The 13,658-nt window shown below is 54.6% G+C and overlaps 1 protein-coding gene across 1 annotated transcript in view; it reads left to right on the top strand.

Moving 5' to 3' along the window:
* Positions 1-11,985, top strand: part of FRAS1 (Fraser extracellular matrix complex subunit 1) — a 98,971-nt gene extending 86,986 nt beyond the window's left edge. Inside the window, exons 53-73 of the mRNA XM_051769420.1 lie at positions 109-271; positions 414-660; positions 778-1,122; positions 1,330-1,490; positions 1,672-1,819; positions 1,923-2,128; positions 2,595-2,751; positions 3,335-3,535; positions 4,385-4,572; positions 4,763-5,038; positions 5,209-5,441; positions 5,782-5,942; positions 6,616-6,830; positions 7,849-7,999; positions 8,514-8,621; positions 8,787-8,946; positions 9,349-9,465; positions 9,712-9,878; positions 10,101-10,306; positions 10,459-10,605; positions 11,004-11,985. Coding sequence (XP_051625380.1) covers positions 109-271; positions 414-660; positions 778-1,122; positions 1,330-1,490; positions 1,672-1,819; positions 1,923-2,128; positions 2,595-2,751; positions 3,335-3,535; positions 4,385-4,572; positions 4,763-5,038; positions 5,209-5,441; positions 5,782-5,942; positions 6,616-6,830; positions 7,849-7,999; positions 8,514-8,621; positions 8,787-8,946; positions 9,349-9,465; positions 9,712-9,878; positions 10,101-10,306; positions 10,459-10,605; positions 11,004-11,588 — 4,342 coding nt within the window. The 3' untranslated portion in view covers positions 11,589-11,985. The remainder of the gene's footprint in view (positions 1-108; positions 272-413; positions 661-777; positions 1,123-1,329; positions 1,491-1,671; positions 1,820-1,922; positions 2,129-2,594; positions 2,752-3,334; positions 3,536-4,384; positions 4,573-4,762; positions 5,039-5,208; positions 5,442-5,781; positions 5,943-6,615; positions 6,831-7,848; positions 8,000-8,513; positions 8,622-8,786; positions 8,947-9,348; positions 9,466-9,711; positions 9,879-10,100; positions 10,307-10,458; positions 10,606-11,003) is intronic.
* The last annotated feature ends 1,673 nt before the right edge of the window (positions 11,986-13,658 follow it).

Here is a 13,658-nt window from a genome sequence, read left to right as displayed (position 1 = left end):
TTTTCCATGGAGGCCACACTCACCCTGAGTCCATGGTGCTCAGTATGACACAAACACACAGATTTTGCTCCTCAGCCTGTTATTTCTATCTGCTTGATCCCTTTGCAGCTACAAGGTCAGAGAGAGCTCCGGCTCCGTGAGCGTCACCGTGAGGCGGGTCGGGAGCCTCAACCAGTACGCCATAGTCATGTGCCGCACCGAGCAGGGAACGGCCACCGCCGGCTCCGGATCACAGCCGGGACAGCAGGACTACGTGGACTACACGGGGCAGGTAGGCTGGGGCCACCGGGAGAGGGACGGTCTGACCATACCTGCCCTCAGGCCTGGAGGAAAGAGCTGATGGAAAGCGATAAAAGCACCGAGGAAGTTGCGGGCCCCGGTCCAAGGAGAGCAGCTGGCTTCCTGCCTTCCAGGTGCAGTTTGAGGAGCGGGAGGACACCAAGGCCTGCACCATCGTTATCAATGATGATGACGTCTTTGAGGGCACGGAGAGCTTTTCCGTGGAGCTCAGCATGCCGGCCTATGCTCTGCTGGGGAGCGTCACCCGGGCCACTGTCACCATCGCTGACCCCGAGGATGAGCCCACGCTGCAGTTCGACAGGAGGACATTCCATGTCAGCGAGAGCGCTGGGTTCCTCTCGGCTCCTGTTGAAAGGAAAGGTGGGTGGAGCCAGGAGGGAGCCCCGTGGGAGGGACAGTGGCAGAGGGCAGAGGTCTCCACCAAATAGAGGAAAAGTATTTCCATAGAATTATGGGGTTTTTTCTGTTGCTTCCTAGGGGATACCAGCAGCACCGTGTCTGCCATCTGCTACACCGTCCCCAAATCCGCCACGGGAAGCAGCCTTTATATGCTGGAATCCGGCTCCGACTTCAAGTCCCGGGGGATGGCAGATGAGAACCGGATTGTTTTCGGGCCGGGTGTGACCGTGGTGACCTGTGACGTGATGCTGATCGATGACAGTGAATACGAAGGGGAAGAGGAGTTTGAGATCGTACTGGCCGATGCCTCGGACAACGCCCGCGTCGGCAGCCGGGCTTCAGCCACCGTCTTCATTGCTGGTCCCAACGATGCCTCCACAGTGTTCCTGGGCAATGCCACCTTCACCGTCAGCGAGGCTGCAGGTGAAGGGCAGGGGGGGCTCCCACAGAAACAGACCTGTCCAAAATGTGCAGAGAGGTTCTGTGATTCCTTCTGCCCCCATGGGGAAGGCGGGGGGCAGGAGTGGTACTGAAAGGAGAAGGGGGTGCTGAAGGGAAAGGAATGGGTTTATGGTGTGTACCTGGCTGCTTTCTCACCTTGTTCTCTCTTGTGTGCAATTGGCGATGCAGGAAACATTGAGATTCCAGTCCTCCGCCAGGGACCTGATCTCTCAACCCCCACTTCTGTGTGGTGTGCCACTCGGACGTCAGACCCTCCGTCTGCCAGCCCAGGAGTCGATTATGTCCCCAGCTCCAGGAAAATAGAGTTCAGGCCAGGCAAGACCGAAGAGGTGAGGAGCCACTTGGACTCCTGATGAGTCTGCTCTGTCTGGTGACACTTGTGCAGTCTTTCTGTGCAGATCTGCCATGGTATGCCTGACATAATGGCTTTACATTAGACTTCCAAATGTGAGTGCTGGGAAGGATGAAATCTTTGCACCTCTAACAGCAGGACTTCTGCCTTCCTCCCAGTTCTGCCCCCTGACAATCCTGGATGACGCTCAGTACCCAGTGATAGAAGGGCTGGAGACATTTGTTGTTTATCTCAGCTCACCCCATGGAGCCGAGCTGGCAAAGCCATTCCAAGCCATCGTGGCCATCAATGACATCTTCCAAGATGGTAAGTTACCCCTGGCAGCTCCACCTGGTCCATCCCATCCTCTTGGCTCTGTGTGGAACCAAGCTCTTCAGCACTGCCTGACTGTTTTTATGACCCCCTGCAGTGCCCAGCATGCAGTTCATTAAGAACACCTACACGGTGAAGGAAAAGGAAGGGACTCTTCACATTCCCATATTCCGCACTGGGGACCTGAGCTATGAGTCCTCTGTCAGGTGCTACACCCGGAGCCAGACAGCACAGGTCATGGAGGATTTCCTGGAGAGGAGGAACGCGGAGGAGTCCCGCATCACTTTCTTGAAAGGGGAGAAGGTGAGCTGAACCTGGCCTGGGGGAGAATAAAACAGACATGGCTTGGAGAGGCTCGGATCTCCTCTTTGACTCTGCATGGCCAGAGGGAACTGACAGAGGCTGTCCAAACTAGTCTCATAGACGACACAAATTCTTGTCCTGGCAATATGACCTGACTGTGAAGGGGTTGTTTGTTTCATGATTAAACTAGTTAAGTCCTAAAGTGCAAATCCTGTGTGTTAGGAGGACTCGGGGTTGTAGCAGAGAGCTGTGGGTTTGTGGAAGGAGAGGCCTTTGCTGCTGTGTCTCATCATGTGACTGTGGGGTTTGTCCACACTGAAGCAGCATCCCTAAAAATAAAAGTGTTTCTTCCAGGATAGGCAGCACTCAGACATGAAACCCTGGATAGGGAAGTACAGCCTGGCCCTTGCATGGCTTCATTTGATTTATCAGTATTTGCTCTTTTCTCCTCTTTACCTGGCTTCAGGTGAAGAACTGCAGTGTTTATGTCAGTGATGACTCTGCCTTTGAACCAGAAGAGCAGTTCCAGGTCTATCTTGGCAGCCCACTTGGAAACCATTGGAGTGGAGCTAGGATTGGGAAGATGGACATGACAACCATAACTGTCACCAATGATGAAGATGGTAAGTGAGGATGCTCAGCAAGGATGTTGTTGTGGTTCTGAGGGAGTCAGCACAGTCCCAGCAGCAGTTTTGGGTAAACATGGATGCCTTCAGTGCCAGTTACAGCTCTGTGTGCAGGTCACTGGTGTGCACTGGGCTGGGCTGAAGGGAGGGATGAATAACAGTCCTTGAACCCACTGTTTGTCCTGTTTCCCATTCCCCTGCAGTTCCATGGGGAGTTGCTGTGCTTCCCCTCCACAGCATCATAGCCTAGGGAGATCTGTGTGGAAAAAGGGGTTGCCAGGTTCCTCTGCTGTGACTGCAGCACCAGCACATGGCGTGGATTGGAGGGCGTGTGGTTCAGCGGGAGGCAGGGACAGGAGAATAATTTGCCATCCTCTGTAGCTCAAAACATTTGTTGGATTTTGCCCTAATTCACATCCAACCCATTTTGGCCCCCGCTTTGTGGAGCCCCTTGCTCTGAGGGTGCGTAGATGAGTCTAAAAGGAGCTGAGCTTCTCTCACCACAGGTGCTGAGTGTCCTCCACCTGGAATCAGTCAGGTGTGCAAACCCGGGGCTTTTTCTCCACTGCTCTTCCTTCAGCCCCCACCATCGAGTTCGAAGAAGCCGCGTACCAAGTGCGGGAGCCGCCGGGCCCGGAGGGTGTAGCCGTGTTAAACATCAGGGTGGTCCGGAGAGGGGACCAGAACAGGACCTCCAAAGTGCGCTGCAGCACCCGGGACGGCTCCGCCCAGGCCGGCGTGGATTACTATCCCAAGAGTCGAATGCTCAAGTTCAGCCCAGGTAAAGGGTCCTTGGAAGGGAGTGTGAGAGGTGGGCGTGTGACCAGGGACACTTTGTGCACGTCAGAACATTCAGGAGACTTGGAAAACGCCGCTTGTTGCATGAGGTTTACAACACGACGCTGGTCTAACTGCTCCCGGTGACTATAAGAAGGCAGAATATGCCCTTAGATTTTGGGGGTTAGATTTGATTTGGGATTTGCTCTTGGGCTCAGCACAGTCTTTGTGAGAAGAAAGACCTGTCCAGCTCTTCAGTGTGTTTCAAGTGGAGTGCAAGATTTTTCCCCTTCCTCCTCTGGCTGCTGTAATTTTGTTATACAAAATAGCTGACGTGTTTAATGGAGGGTGATCAGACCAGAGGAGGAAGCACTGGCACATGGCAGGTGAGAGTAGAGTCATCCTCAGAGGATGTAAGTCTCAACAGAGAACTAGTTGTCAGGAACAGCTCAGAGCGTGTTGCTGGACCAAGAAGCCTTCACCAAACAGCTCTGCACACTACTGGTGTGAGAGACAGCATGGGTGGGAATGTGCTTTGCATCCTAGATTTTTAGTCCAGACAGCTACATGACAGCCATTATTAATCCTCAGATGGCATCTGCTAGTGAATCTATCACCAGATCGATTGGATCAGTTGTCATAGCTGGAGTTTTATGTCTAGAGCAGACTCCTGTGGGGACAGGACTAAATTATTAGCAGCAATGAGTGGCAATAAAATTTATAATGTGTATTTTATCATGTCTCCATGGCCACAGCCTGGAGCAGCAGCTGTGCAGGGTTTTCACAAGAACTTCAGAGCAGTCTCCAATGATGGATCGAGTTCTCTCTGTTTTTCTTGCATTCCCTCGCCCAGGTGTGACCCACATCGTGTTTAAGGTGGAGATCATGTCCAACGAAGACCGGGAATGGCACGAGTCCTTTTCTCTGGTGCTGGGTCCAGATGATCCGGTGGAAGCAGTTCTTGGAGACACTAGCACTGCAACAGTGACTATTTTGGATCAGGAGGCAACAGGGAGCCTGATTCTCCCAGCACCTCCCGTGGTGAGTCGCTCATTGCAGCGGATGTGATTTAGTGCCCTTCAAGTACAGACTGAAATGAAATGAAATAATGAAATGAAATAATGAAATGAAATGAAATGAAGAGCTGCAGTGACCGTGTGGGAGGGAAGGATGGCTTTTTCCAGCTCTTCCCTCAGCCCCAGGTGAATGCTGCTGTCTTGCATCCCTGCAGGTTGTCACCCTGGCTGACTACGACCGGGTGGAAGAAGTGACCAAGGACGGTGCTAAGAAATCCCCTTCCCCGGGTTATCCTCTCATCTGTGTCACCCCCTGTGACCCTCACTTCCCCAAGTACACCGTCATGAAGGAACGCTGCAGTGAGGCCGGGATCAACCAGTCTTCAATACAGTTCAGCTGGGAAGTGGCAGCTCCCACGGATGGGAATGGAGCCAGGTCGCCTTTCGAGACCATCACTGACAACACCCCCTTCACGAGCGTCAACCACAAGGTATGGGCACGGCGGAGCAGCAGGAGCACGGAGATTAAAGCACACAGTCTCCTCGGGTTTGGCACTTGGTGTGGTGCTTCTCTGGGGATTTTTCTTTTTTGTTTTTTTGGCACTGTTCTTCCCTGAGCCTGCTGAAAGCACCACTTGTTTCTCCCTCCTCGTTCCCCCAGGTGCTGGACAGCATTTACTTCAGCAGGCGGTTCCATGTGCGCTGTGTGGCCAAGGCTGTGGACAAGGCTGGCCATGTGGGGACCCCCCTGAGGAGCAACATGGTGACCATAGGCACAGACAGTGCCATTTGTCACACTCCTGTGGTGGCAGGGACAGCCAGAGGGTTTCAGGCACAGTCATTCATTGCCACGCTCAAGTACCTGGATGTCAAGCACAAGGAGCATCCCAACAGGTATGAGCCTGGAGAAGTGGGGAGTGCAGCCCTTCACCAGCGCCCCCGGGCTTACTGAGGTGCCTGGGACCACAAGGAGAATGTGTGTGTGAAACCACATCCCTGCTGCAGTGTGGGGTGCTCAGGGTACTCCCACTCTCCCTTCCCCTCAGGAACTGGGAGTTGGTGGAATAGCTTAAGGAGCAGATGTGTAGCTGGGGAAATCCAGCTGAAACTAAACATCAGGCTCACCTGGCTGGGCTGGGCTGGGCTGGGCTGCTGTGGGTTGGGGGGGATGCATGAGGCTTCTGTGCCTGCCAGGGCTGCTCTCTTCCGCTGTCTCATGTGCTGCTTGTTCTAGGATCCACATCTCGGTGCAGATCCCCCACCAGGACGGGATGCTGCCCCTCATCTCCACCCTCCCGCTGCACAACCTGCATTTCCTTCTCTCCGAGTCCATCTACAGGCACCAGCATGTCTGCTCCAACCTGGTCACTGTCAGAGACCTCAGAGGCACCTCAGGTAACCTTGAACTTTACTTCCTGAATGTGGAAACCAGGGAAGAAATGCAGAGAAGACGGCTTTGTCTTCCTCTGGGCTCTCTTGACATCATGTAAATAATAATTAATCTTGTACTAATAGCAGCGACCAGAGCTGCCCCACTGGAGATGAGATTCCATGCATGGGAATCTTTAAACATTGCTCTGTTTGAAGAGATTGTGATTTTCTGCTTTTCAGATCTCTCTTGTGATATCCACATGGTTAGAGAGGGAGCTGTGGGGTTGGATTGCTGTGTCTGGGTCACTGAGGTCTCCCACAAGGCAACAAGAAGGAGCAAAATAAATTCACTGCTGAAAAAACACAGGCAGATTGTGTGTCTGACACTCCAGGGAATGAGATCCATACTTGTTGCATGGTGTGCAGTGGGTTGTACGTCATTCTGATAATTCCATACTCAAGCTGTTCCTCATTTCTTAAAGCTTAACTTCAACCTTGAATGAATAGATCCCTAAGCTGGATTTTTAGGATTCTTACCCCATTCCTAAACATTTTTCCCCTGTGAAGACCTGTGTATATTCAGTTTGACCTCAAGGATTACCAAGGGAGAGGAGCTCCCATGGTTCAAGAGTGCAAATGAGACCTCAGGCTCTTTAAAATCCAGAGGGATCAGTGTCCTGATGTCTCTCCATCCCAGAGGCAGGGTTCCTGGACGAAGTGACCCACGACAGCTTCGTCCTGGGCCCGGGCTATGACCGCCCTTACCAGCTGGACCCCGCGGTGAGGGAGCCCAAGACGATCCAGCTCTACCAGCACCTCAACCTCAAGAGCTGCATTTGGACCTTTGATGCTTATTACGACATGACTGAGCTAATTGATGTCTGCGGAGGCTCAGTCACCGCTGACTTCCAGGTGAGAGGCCACACCCAGAGCCGTTCCACGTAACCCAGATCTTTCTCTGTTCTTAGGCTTTGTGCTCATGTGTAGTTGCCGCTCTGTACAAGCGGATCGTGGCTTTTCCCCCCTTTCACCTGGAAAAGTGCTGTGTGCATTTAATTCATTTCTTTTCCTTAGGTTAACCTAGGTTTTATTCTCCTTATCTTCAGAGCATCAGCAAAATTTTTTTTTTTTAATAGAAAACCATACTGGAAATACAAAATATCCCCAGCTGGGCTCTATTCTTTTACAATTTTGACTGTGTTCTCACCCAGTAGAAATGAGCAAAGGACACAGCAGAGACAGATCAGTGTGTGATCCACAACAGAGTGAGGTCATGGGATTTTTTTTTTACTCATTTCTTAATTAACACACTGGCAGAGCAAAAGCCAAAAATGCTCTTTAAATTAGTAGCTTTCACTATTCAGTGTGTCTCACTGCCCTCTCGTGGCTGGATTATCCATGTACATCCCACTCCAGTGAGTATCTCATCATCCTTAGGTTCTTGCATTAAATTCCCAGTCAGAATGTTATGGCCAGCATAATCCCTTTTAATTCCTGCCAGCCTGGAATACTTTGTTAACTTTCCTTTTATAGCTCCAATCATTTGCACAAATCCAGAGGAGCTACTTGGCCTGAACAACTGCCCAATGGAGCTTGTGGAGCCTGGCACCAGCCAGGCTGGAATGTCTCCCTGAACTCTCTGGGGCTTGCAGAGTACAGCTGCACTCTGTAGATAATAAATGGAGAGCTGGGGGAGGCCTGAGCAAGCAGAATTGCTGAATTTTAATTCACAGCCTTGGAAACTAGGGGCTTTGAGGTGAAATTGTCCCCACAGCTCCTTTGTCCCACGGCACCAAAAAGCCTTAGTCCTGACCCTGCTTTAAACAGGTTTGTCTAAAGTACCTACAGTCGAGGTAAAGAACATTCAGACAGTCACCTCTGCCTTCATTTGGAAGGTGCATAACCCCCCTTTTTTGGGTTTTATTGCCAGGTACGGGACTCTGCTCAGTCCTTCCTGACAGTCCACGTCCCTCTCTATGTGTCCTATATCTACGTGACAGCGCCGAGGGGTTGGGCTTCCCTGGAGCATCACACAGAGATGGAGTTCTCCTTCTTCTACGACACTGTTCTCTGGAGGACAGGTAAGCCCGAGGCATTCGAGCGCTATGGGAGTATTAACTCCTCCTTGTTTTGTCCTTCTCCTTAGTTTCTGCGCTGCCACCAGAGCCCTGATCCCTGAGGCAAAAGGCGTGCAGGCTGAGTCCAGGCATGCCTGCCCCTGTGCCAGCTTAGCCATGTTCCCCCAGCCCTTCTGCTCGTGGGCACAGTTGGCACTTCAGGAAAAGACCTCTCTCTTCATCAGAGTCCTGTGGGATATTTGGAGCGATGTCTTGGACGCTTTTCAGGGGTACTCGTGTGGCAGCTGCAGTCATGTTCCCCTGGCTCTCACAGATGGGGGGAACTCAAAAAAACTTCTGCTTGGGGGAGACTTAGGTGGCACGTGGATAACGGAGGAAGTTTAATAGCTGGCTCGCTGGAGGATGATCCCAATTAAACCATGCCTTCTGGAGCTCTCCCAAATGCTTCTGGGGCTGGCAGAGCCCACCCGAGGGGTGACTGTGCTGGGTGTGCTCCCCAGTGCCTCTGTCCCTGCAGGGATCCAGACGGACAGCGTGCTCTCGGCCCGGCTGCAGATCATCAGGATCTACATCCGTGAGGATGGCCGGCTGGTTATCGAGTTCAAGACACAGGCCAAGTTCAGAGGTGAGAGCAGTGACACTGACAGAGGCAGAAATCAGTCAAATCAGTGAAAACAAGGCAGCAGAATGAGTCCCCCTTCCCACCAGGAGCCGCTCTGTGCTGAGGTGCACGGCACGGGGCCTCTCCATGCTCTATCTTACCTGTCACCTCCCTGTCCTCCCCCTCCAGGGCTTTTTGTCATGGAGCACCACAGCCTGCCAGATGTCAGGTCTTTTTTAATGACTCCAGAGCACCTGGGAGGGATCGAATTTGACCTGCAGCTGCTATGGAGCGCTCAGACTTTCGACTCCCCCTACCAGCTCTGGAGAGCAACCAGTTCCTACAACAGGTGAGGATTCTGGGTTCAGTCCCCTTCAGAAGCTTCCCATGGCACTGTATTCTCCCTGGTGCCCTTCCAGCAGCCACAGCAATAGTGTGGAATGCTCAGGAGCCAGCCTTGGTCAAGGGCTGAGAGCTGGAGCGTGCAGGGAGCTGCTGTCAGGGCTGGAAATCCTCTGCTGAGGGAAAAATCAGCTCAGCTCCTTATGAAGGTGTTTTTCCAGCAGTGAAGCCATGGGTAGGTAGATCCCAGAGGTGACCGTGTATTTCAGAGGGTCACATTAAACTCGCTAGGTCCCTTTTGTCCCTCAGGCACCTACTGGGTGAACATTTCTGGGGCCAGGAAGAGGTGCTGCTCTGGGTGAACACAGGGCCCCGTTTGATGACCACAGGGTCTTCTGTCTGTTCCCAGGAAGGACTACTCTGGAGAGTACACCATCTTCTTAATCCCCTGCACTGTGCAGCCCACGCAGCCATGGGCAGAGCCTGGAGACAAGCCCCTGCCCTGCACGGCTCACGCTCCAGAGCGGTAAGGAGGCCCCATCCAGGACAATGTCAGCCCATTTGGGGTGTTTCTGGGGTCTCAGCAGGTGTGTGGGACAGCACAACAGCAGCAGGAAGGGAAAAGGGGAGGGATGGAACCTCCTCCTTTGCTTAAGAGCCTCCCTGCAACCAAGAGTGTCTGCGCTCAGGGGGGTGGGAGATCGCTGTGCTTGGGGTGCACATGTGTCCAAACCTCACCTCTCCATGGTTTCCTTCCTTGTCCCAATTCCAGATTTTTGATCCCCATCGCCTTCCAGCAGACCAACCGCCCAGTTCCCGTTGTCTACTCCCTAAACACAGAGTTCCAGCTGTGTAACAACGAGAAGGTGTTTCTGATGGACCCCACCAAATCCGAAATGTCCCTAGCAGAAATGGATTACAAAGGGGCTTTTTCCAAGGGTAGGATTTATTTTGGCTTTGCCTCTTTTACAGCAACAAATGACATTTTGAGCATGTTAAAGCCCTGTAAGAAAAGAATGTGCTTTTGTCACCCTTACACCCCAAACCATCCAAACCTTTCCAAACCCAGAGCCACGTGTGGTTCGACGAGTTAGTCTCTAGCAGTGACTAATTCTCTTGTTGGAGAATTTCACCTGTCCATCTTTCTCCCCCCCTCCCCAGGGCAAGTCCTGTATGGCCGCGTGCTCTGGCACCCGGAACAAAACCTCAATGCCGCGTACAAGCTGCAGCTGGAAAAAGTCTACCTGTGCACGGGCAAGGATGGCTACGTGCCTTTCTTCGACCCCACGGGCACTGTCTATAACGAGGGGCCCCAGTATGGCTGCATCCAACCCAACAAGTACCTGAAACATCGATTCCTCCTCTTGGTGAGTCCTCTGCTTCTGCTTCCCCTTCGGGAGCTTCTCCAGCAGCAAACAGATCCTGACTGCAAAGGGGTGAGGAGTGTGTAGTGCCCTGGCCTCCCTTTGGAAGGCAAGAGAGCCTGCCCCCCTCTTCATAACACCTCTCTGATTTCCAGGACCGAAACCAACCTGAAGTGACAGATAGGTACTTCCACGATGTGCCTTTTGATGCCCACTTTGCCTCCGAGCTGTCCGAGTTCCACTCGGTAAGCAGCATGCCCGGAGTCGATGGATTTACTCTCAAGGTGGATGCTCTCTACAAGGTATGTGCTTCTGGTAGCCCAAAAAGTAACTTCTCTGTCCAGGATCTCCCAAATGCTTTGCAAATTTTAGGCTCCGGTCCTTCAGAAGCCAACCCTGACACAGAAAATGATTAGGTTATTATTCTAAATATAATCTAAAATTTTAAGATTTTATTTCCCCCCCCAAAGCACTCAGGAAAAAGCTCTTTAAAAACGTATTATTCATGACTCTGAATGAATTATTGAAGCTGGCAAAGGCTGAACAACCTCACTTGGTGATCAGCGTTTCTGCAAGCGCTCAGAAAAAACCCACCGAGCTGCTTTGTCAGAAACAGAGCACAAAATGCACCAGCTCTTGATCACTCGATGTTAAACTCACTGTTAACGTGACCTGTGTGCTCGTCTTCCCCTTTGGAAAGGTGGAAGCTGGACACCAGTGGTACCTTCAGGTGATCTACGTGATTGGCCCGGAGAGCACGGCAGGGCCCCGTGTCCAGCGGTCCCTCACTCGCCGCTGGCAGCGCAGCCGCAGGGACCTGGCCCGAGGCGCCAGCAGGACGGTGCTGGACGACTCCTTGGTCTACGACAACGAGGGCGACCAGGTCAAGAACGGCACCAACATGAAGTCGCTGCTCTTGGAGAGGGAGGAAGCCGCCGTCGCAGCCTCCTTGTCCCAAACGGGCGCTTCCCTGGGGAGCGCCTTTGCCGCCCTCACCCTGCTGCTGCTGGTGCTGTCCGGGGTTTGCCTCCTCGCCAGGAAGTGTCGGAAGGTGCGGAGGAAGCGGGAGGCTGCCAGGGCCGCCCCCGAGGAGCACCCCTTGAACACCAAGGTGGAGCTACCCAGGGGTGTCCCGAGGGCCATGGGCAGCCGGTGCTGTACCGTGAGGAATGTTCATTCTCTGAGGGAAAATGGCAGCATCTGCCAGGGGAAGGGCAGGAAGGTGAAGCAGGTGAACCTGGAAGTCAAAGTCCATAGCAATTTGCATGACGGCACAGAAGTGTAACAGAGCACACACTTTGGGAAAAGCTTTTTATAAACTGTAGAACAAACATAACCCAAAGCTGAAAAGCCAAATAAAGTCACACTGGTATTTTTATACACTGGGAGGAGGAGGAGGAGGAGTGGCTGTCACTCCCCTCTGCCCCTTGTGCAGCAGCCTCGCTGCACGGCACCGCTGGCCTTTTCCATTCATGGTGCTCAAAGCTCCAGCTCTGCACTGTCCTGAGTGCCCAGGACATCCAGCACCTCCCACCTTGTCCCTGGGCAGGGGCCCAGCCCAGTGGGGCCAGGCAGCATGGGGACACCATCTCCACCTGGCATGGGGGGGGCTCTGTGCCAGCCAGGAGAAAAGCAGGGCCTCTCTGACAGAGAATAAAGCTGGAACATAAACCTGACCCGGTGTGACCAGGTGTCCTTTCCTGCGCTGCCTCCTCCACCTCTCCTCCTTTCCAAGGAGCATGGCAAGGCAGGAACACCGCGGGGAAGGGGGAGGGTGTGGTGGCCTCAGGAGGGCTCTGCATCCCCCGTGGGGTGCGGGCGGTCCCCGCCGTGCGGTCCCCGCCGTGCGGTCCCCGCCGTGCGGTCCCCGCCGTGCGGTCCCCGCCGTGCGGTCCCCGCCGTGCGGTCCCCGCCGTGCGGTAGCCCCGGCGCTGCGGTACCGGCCCTGCAATACCGGCCGTGTCCGCCAGACGGCGCCGCGGGTCCGGGGGCTCCCGGGGCCGCTCCGGGGAGGGCTCCGCACCCCGCCCGGTTCGGCACCGGCACCGGGGGCCCCGTCACAGCCTCGGCTACCCCGGCCCGAGCGGAACCGTGTCCCGTTCCCTGGTGGGATCCCAGCGTCGCTATGGCCGCAGCCGGAGCGGGAACGGCAGCGCCGGACTCGGCACCAGCGCCCGCCCGGAGCGGCTTCTCCCACCCGCGGCGGTCCCGATCCCAGCCCCAATCTCGCCTCGGTCCTCCGGCTGCGGAACCTGCACCCCGCCCGCTGGGCGAGAGGCGGCACCGGCCGGAACTCGCAGCGGGCATGGGCAGGACCCGGGAACGAGCCCCGAGCACAAAACCGCGGGAACGAACCCCCGCGTACGGAGCCCTGGGAACGAACTGCCCAGGAACGAACCCCGCCACGACCCCTGCGGGCGCGGGGCGGGACCTCAGGGGTTCGAGCCCCTGAAGGCGCCCTCAGGCGGCACTTTTGTCCCTTAGTTCGCGGTACGGGAGGCGGTACCGGGCCGGGCTCCCTCGGTGCCGCCTGGGTGAGGCCAGACTTACTGCCTAAGGTACAAAACACTCTTCAGACTAATCACCCCAACAACTGTATCAGATAGAAACACATCCTTAGAAATAACAATTGCGATGCCAGGGTTTCATGTTTTAAACGTTCTGTCTCTCCCTCCAGAGTTCTCCTGGGAATGTAGGGATGGTGTTTAAGAGCAGCATAAGGAGAACTGACAGTCACTGTTCCACGATTTTCAGGATAGCAACACTGCCAAACTGAGCTTGTAACGTAGACACTCCAAGGATGATTTGTACATCTCATTAACAAGGTTTGACAGTAATGCTAATTCTTCATTGGAAGAAACAGGACAGGGAGGCTGATTTAACACCTAGAGGGATTCGTGGGCTACAATGAGGACACTGAACACAAGTCTGGTGCTCTTGAAAAGAGCAGGTATTGACCTGACAAGTGCCTCAGATCGATCTGTGACAAGAAGCGGGAGGTGCCCCTTGGTACCAGAGTCGCTGCCCCGCGGCGGCGGCGGCGGGGGGCGGGGCCGGGCTGAGCGGGCGGGGCGGGGCCGCAGGGCCAGGCGGGCTGGGATTGGGCGGAGGCGCTCGAGTGCTGATTGGGCAGCGCTGCCGGCCCGCGGTATAAAGGGCCGGCGGGGCAGGTGCGGGCGGTTGTGTGTGAGGGCTGAGGGTGCGGCCCCGCTGCTGCCTGAGGGGAGAGCGCCTTGGCCGCGGGGTTTGTGCACCGGGGAGCCGGGGGCGTTTAGGGGCGCCTTGTGCTGGGCGGCGGGGGCCGGGTAGGCCCCTTACCTGCCGGGTGACCCCGGGGGAGCTGTGGCAGGGCTGC

Source organism: Manacus candei, unplaced genomic scaffold, assembly GCF_025592945.1.
Source record: "Manacus candei isolate 608988 ecotype Guabito, Panama unplaced genomic scaffold, ASM2559294v1 h1tg000107l, whole genome shotgun sequence".
Lineage (NCBI taxonomy): Eukaryota > Metazoa > Chordata > Aves > Passeriformes > Pipridae > Manacus > Manacus candei.
The sequence above is the reverse complement of the archived record's forward strand: the minus strand, read 5'-3'. Positions and strand labels throughout refer to the sequence as shown.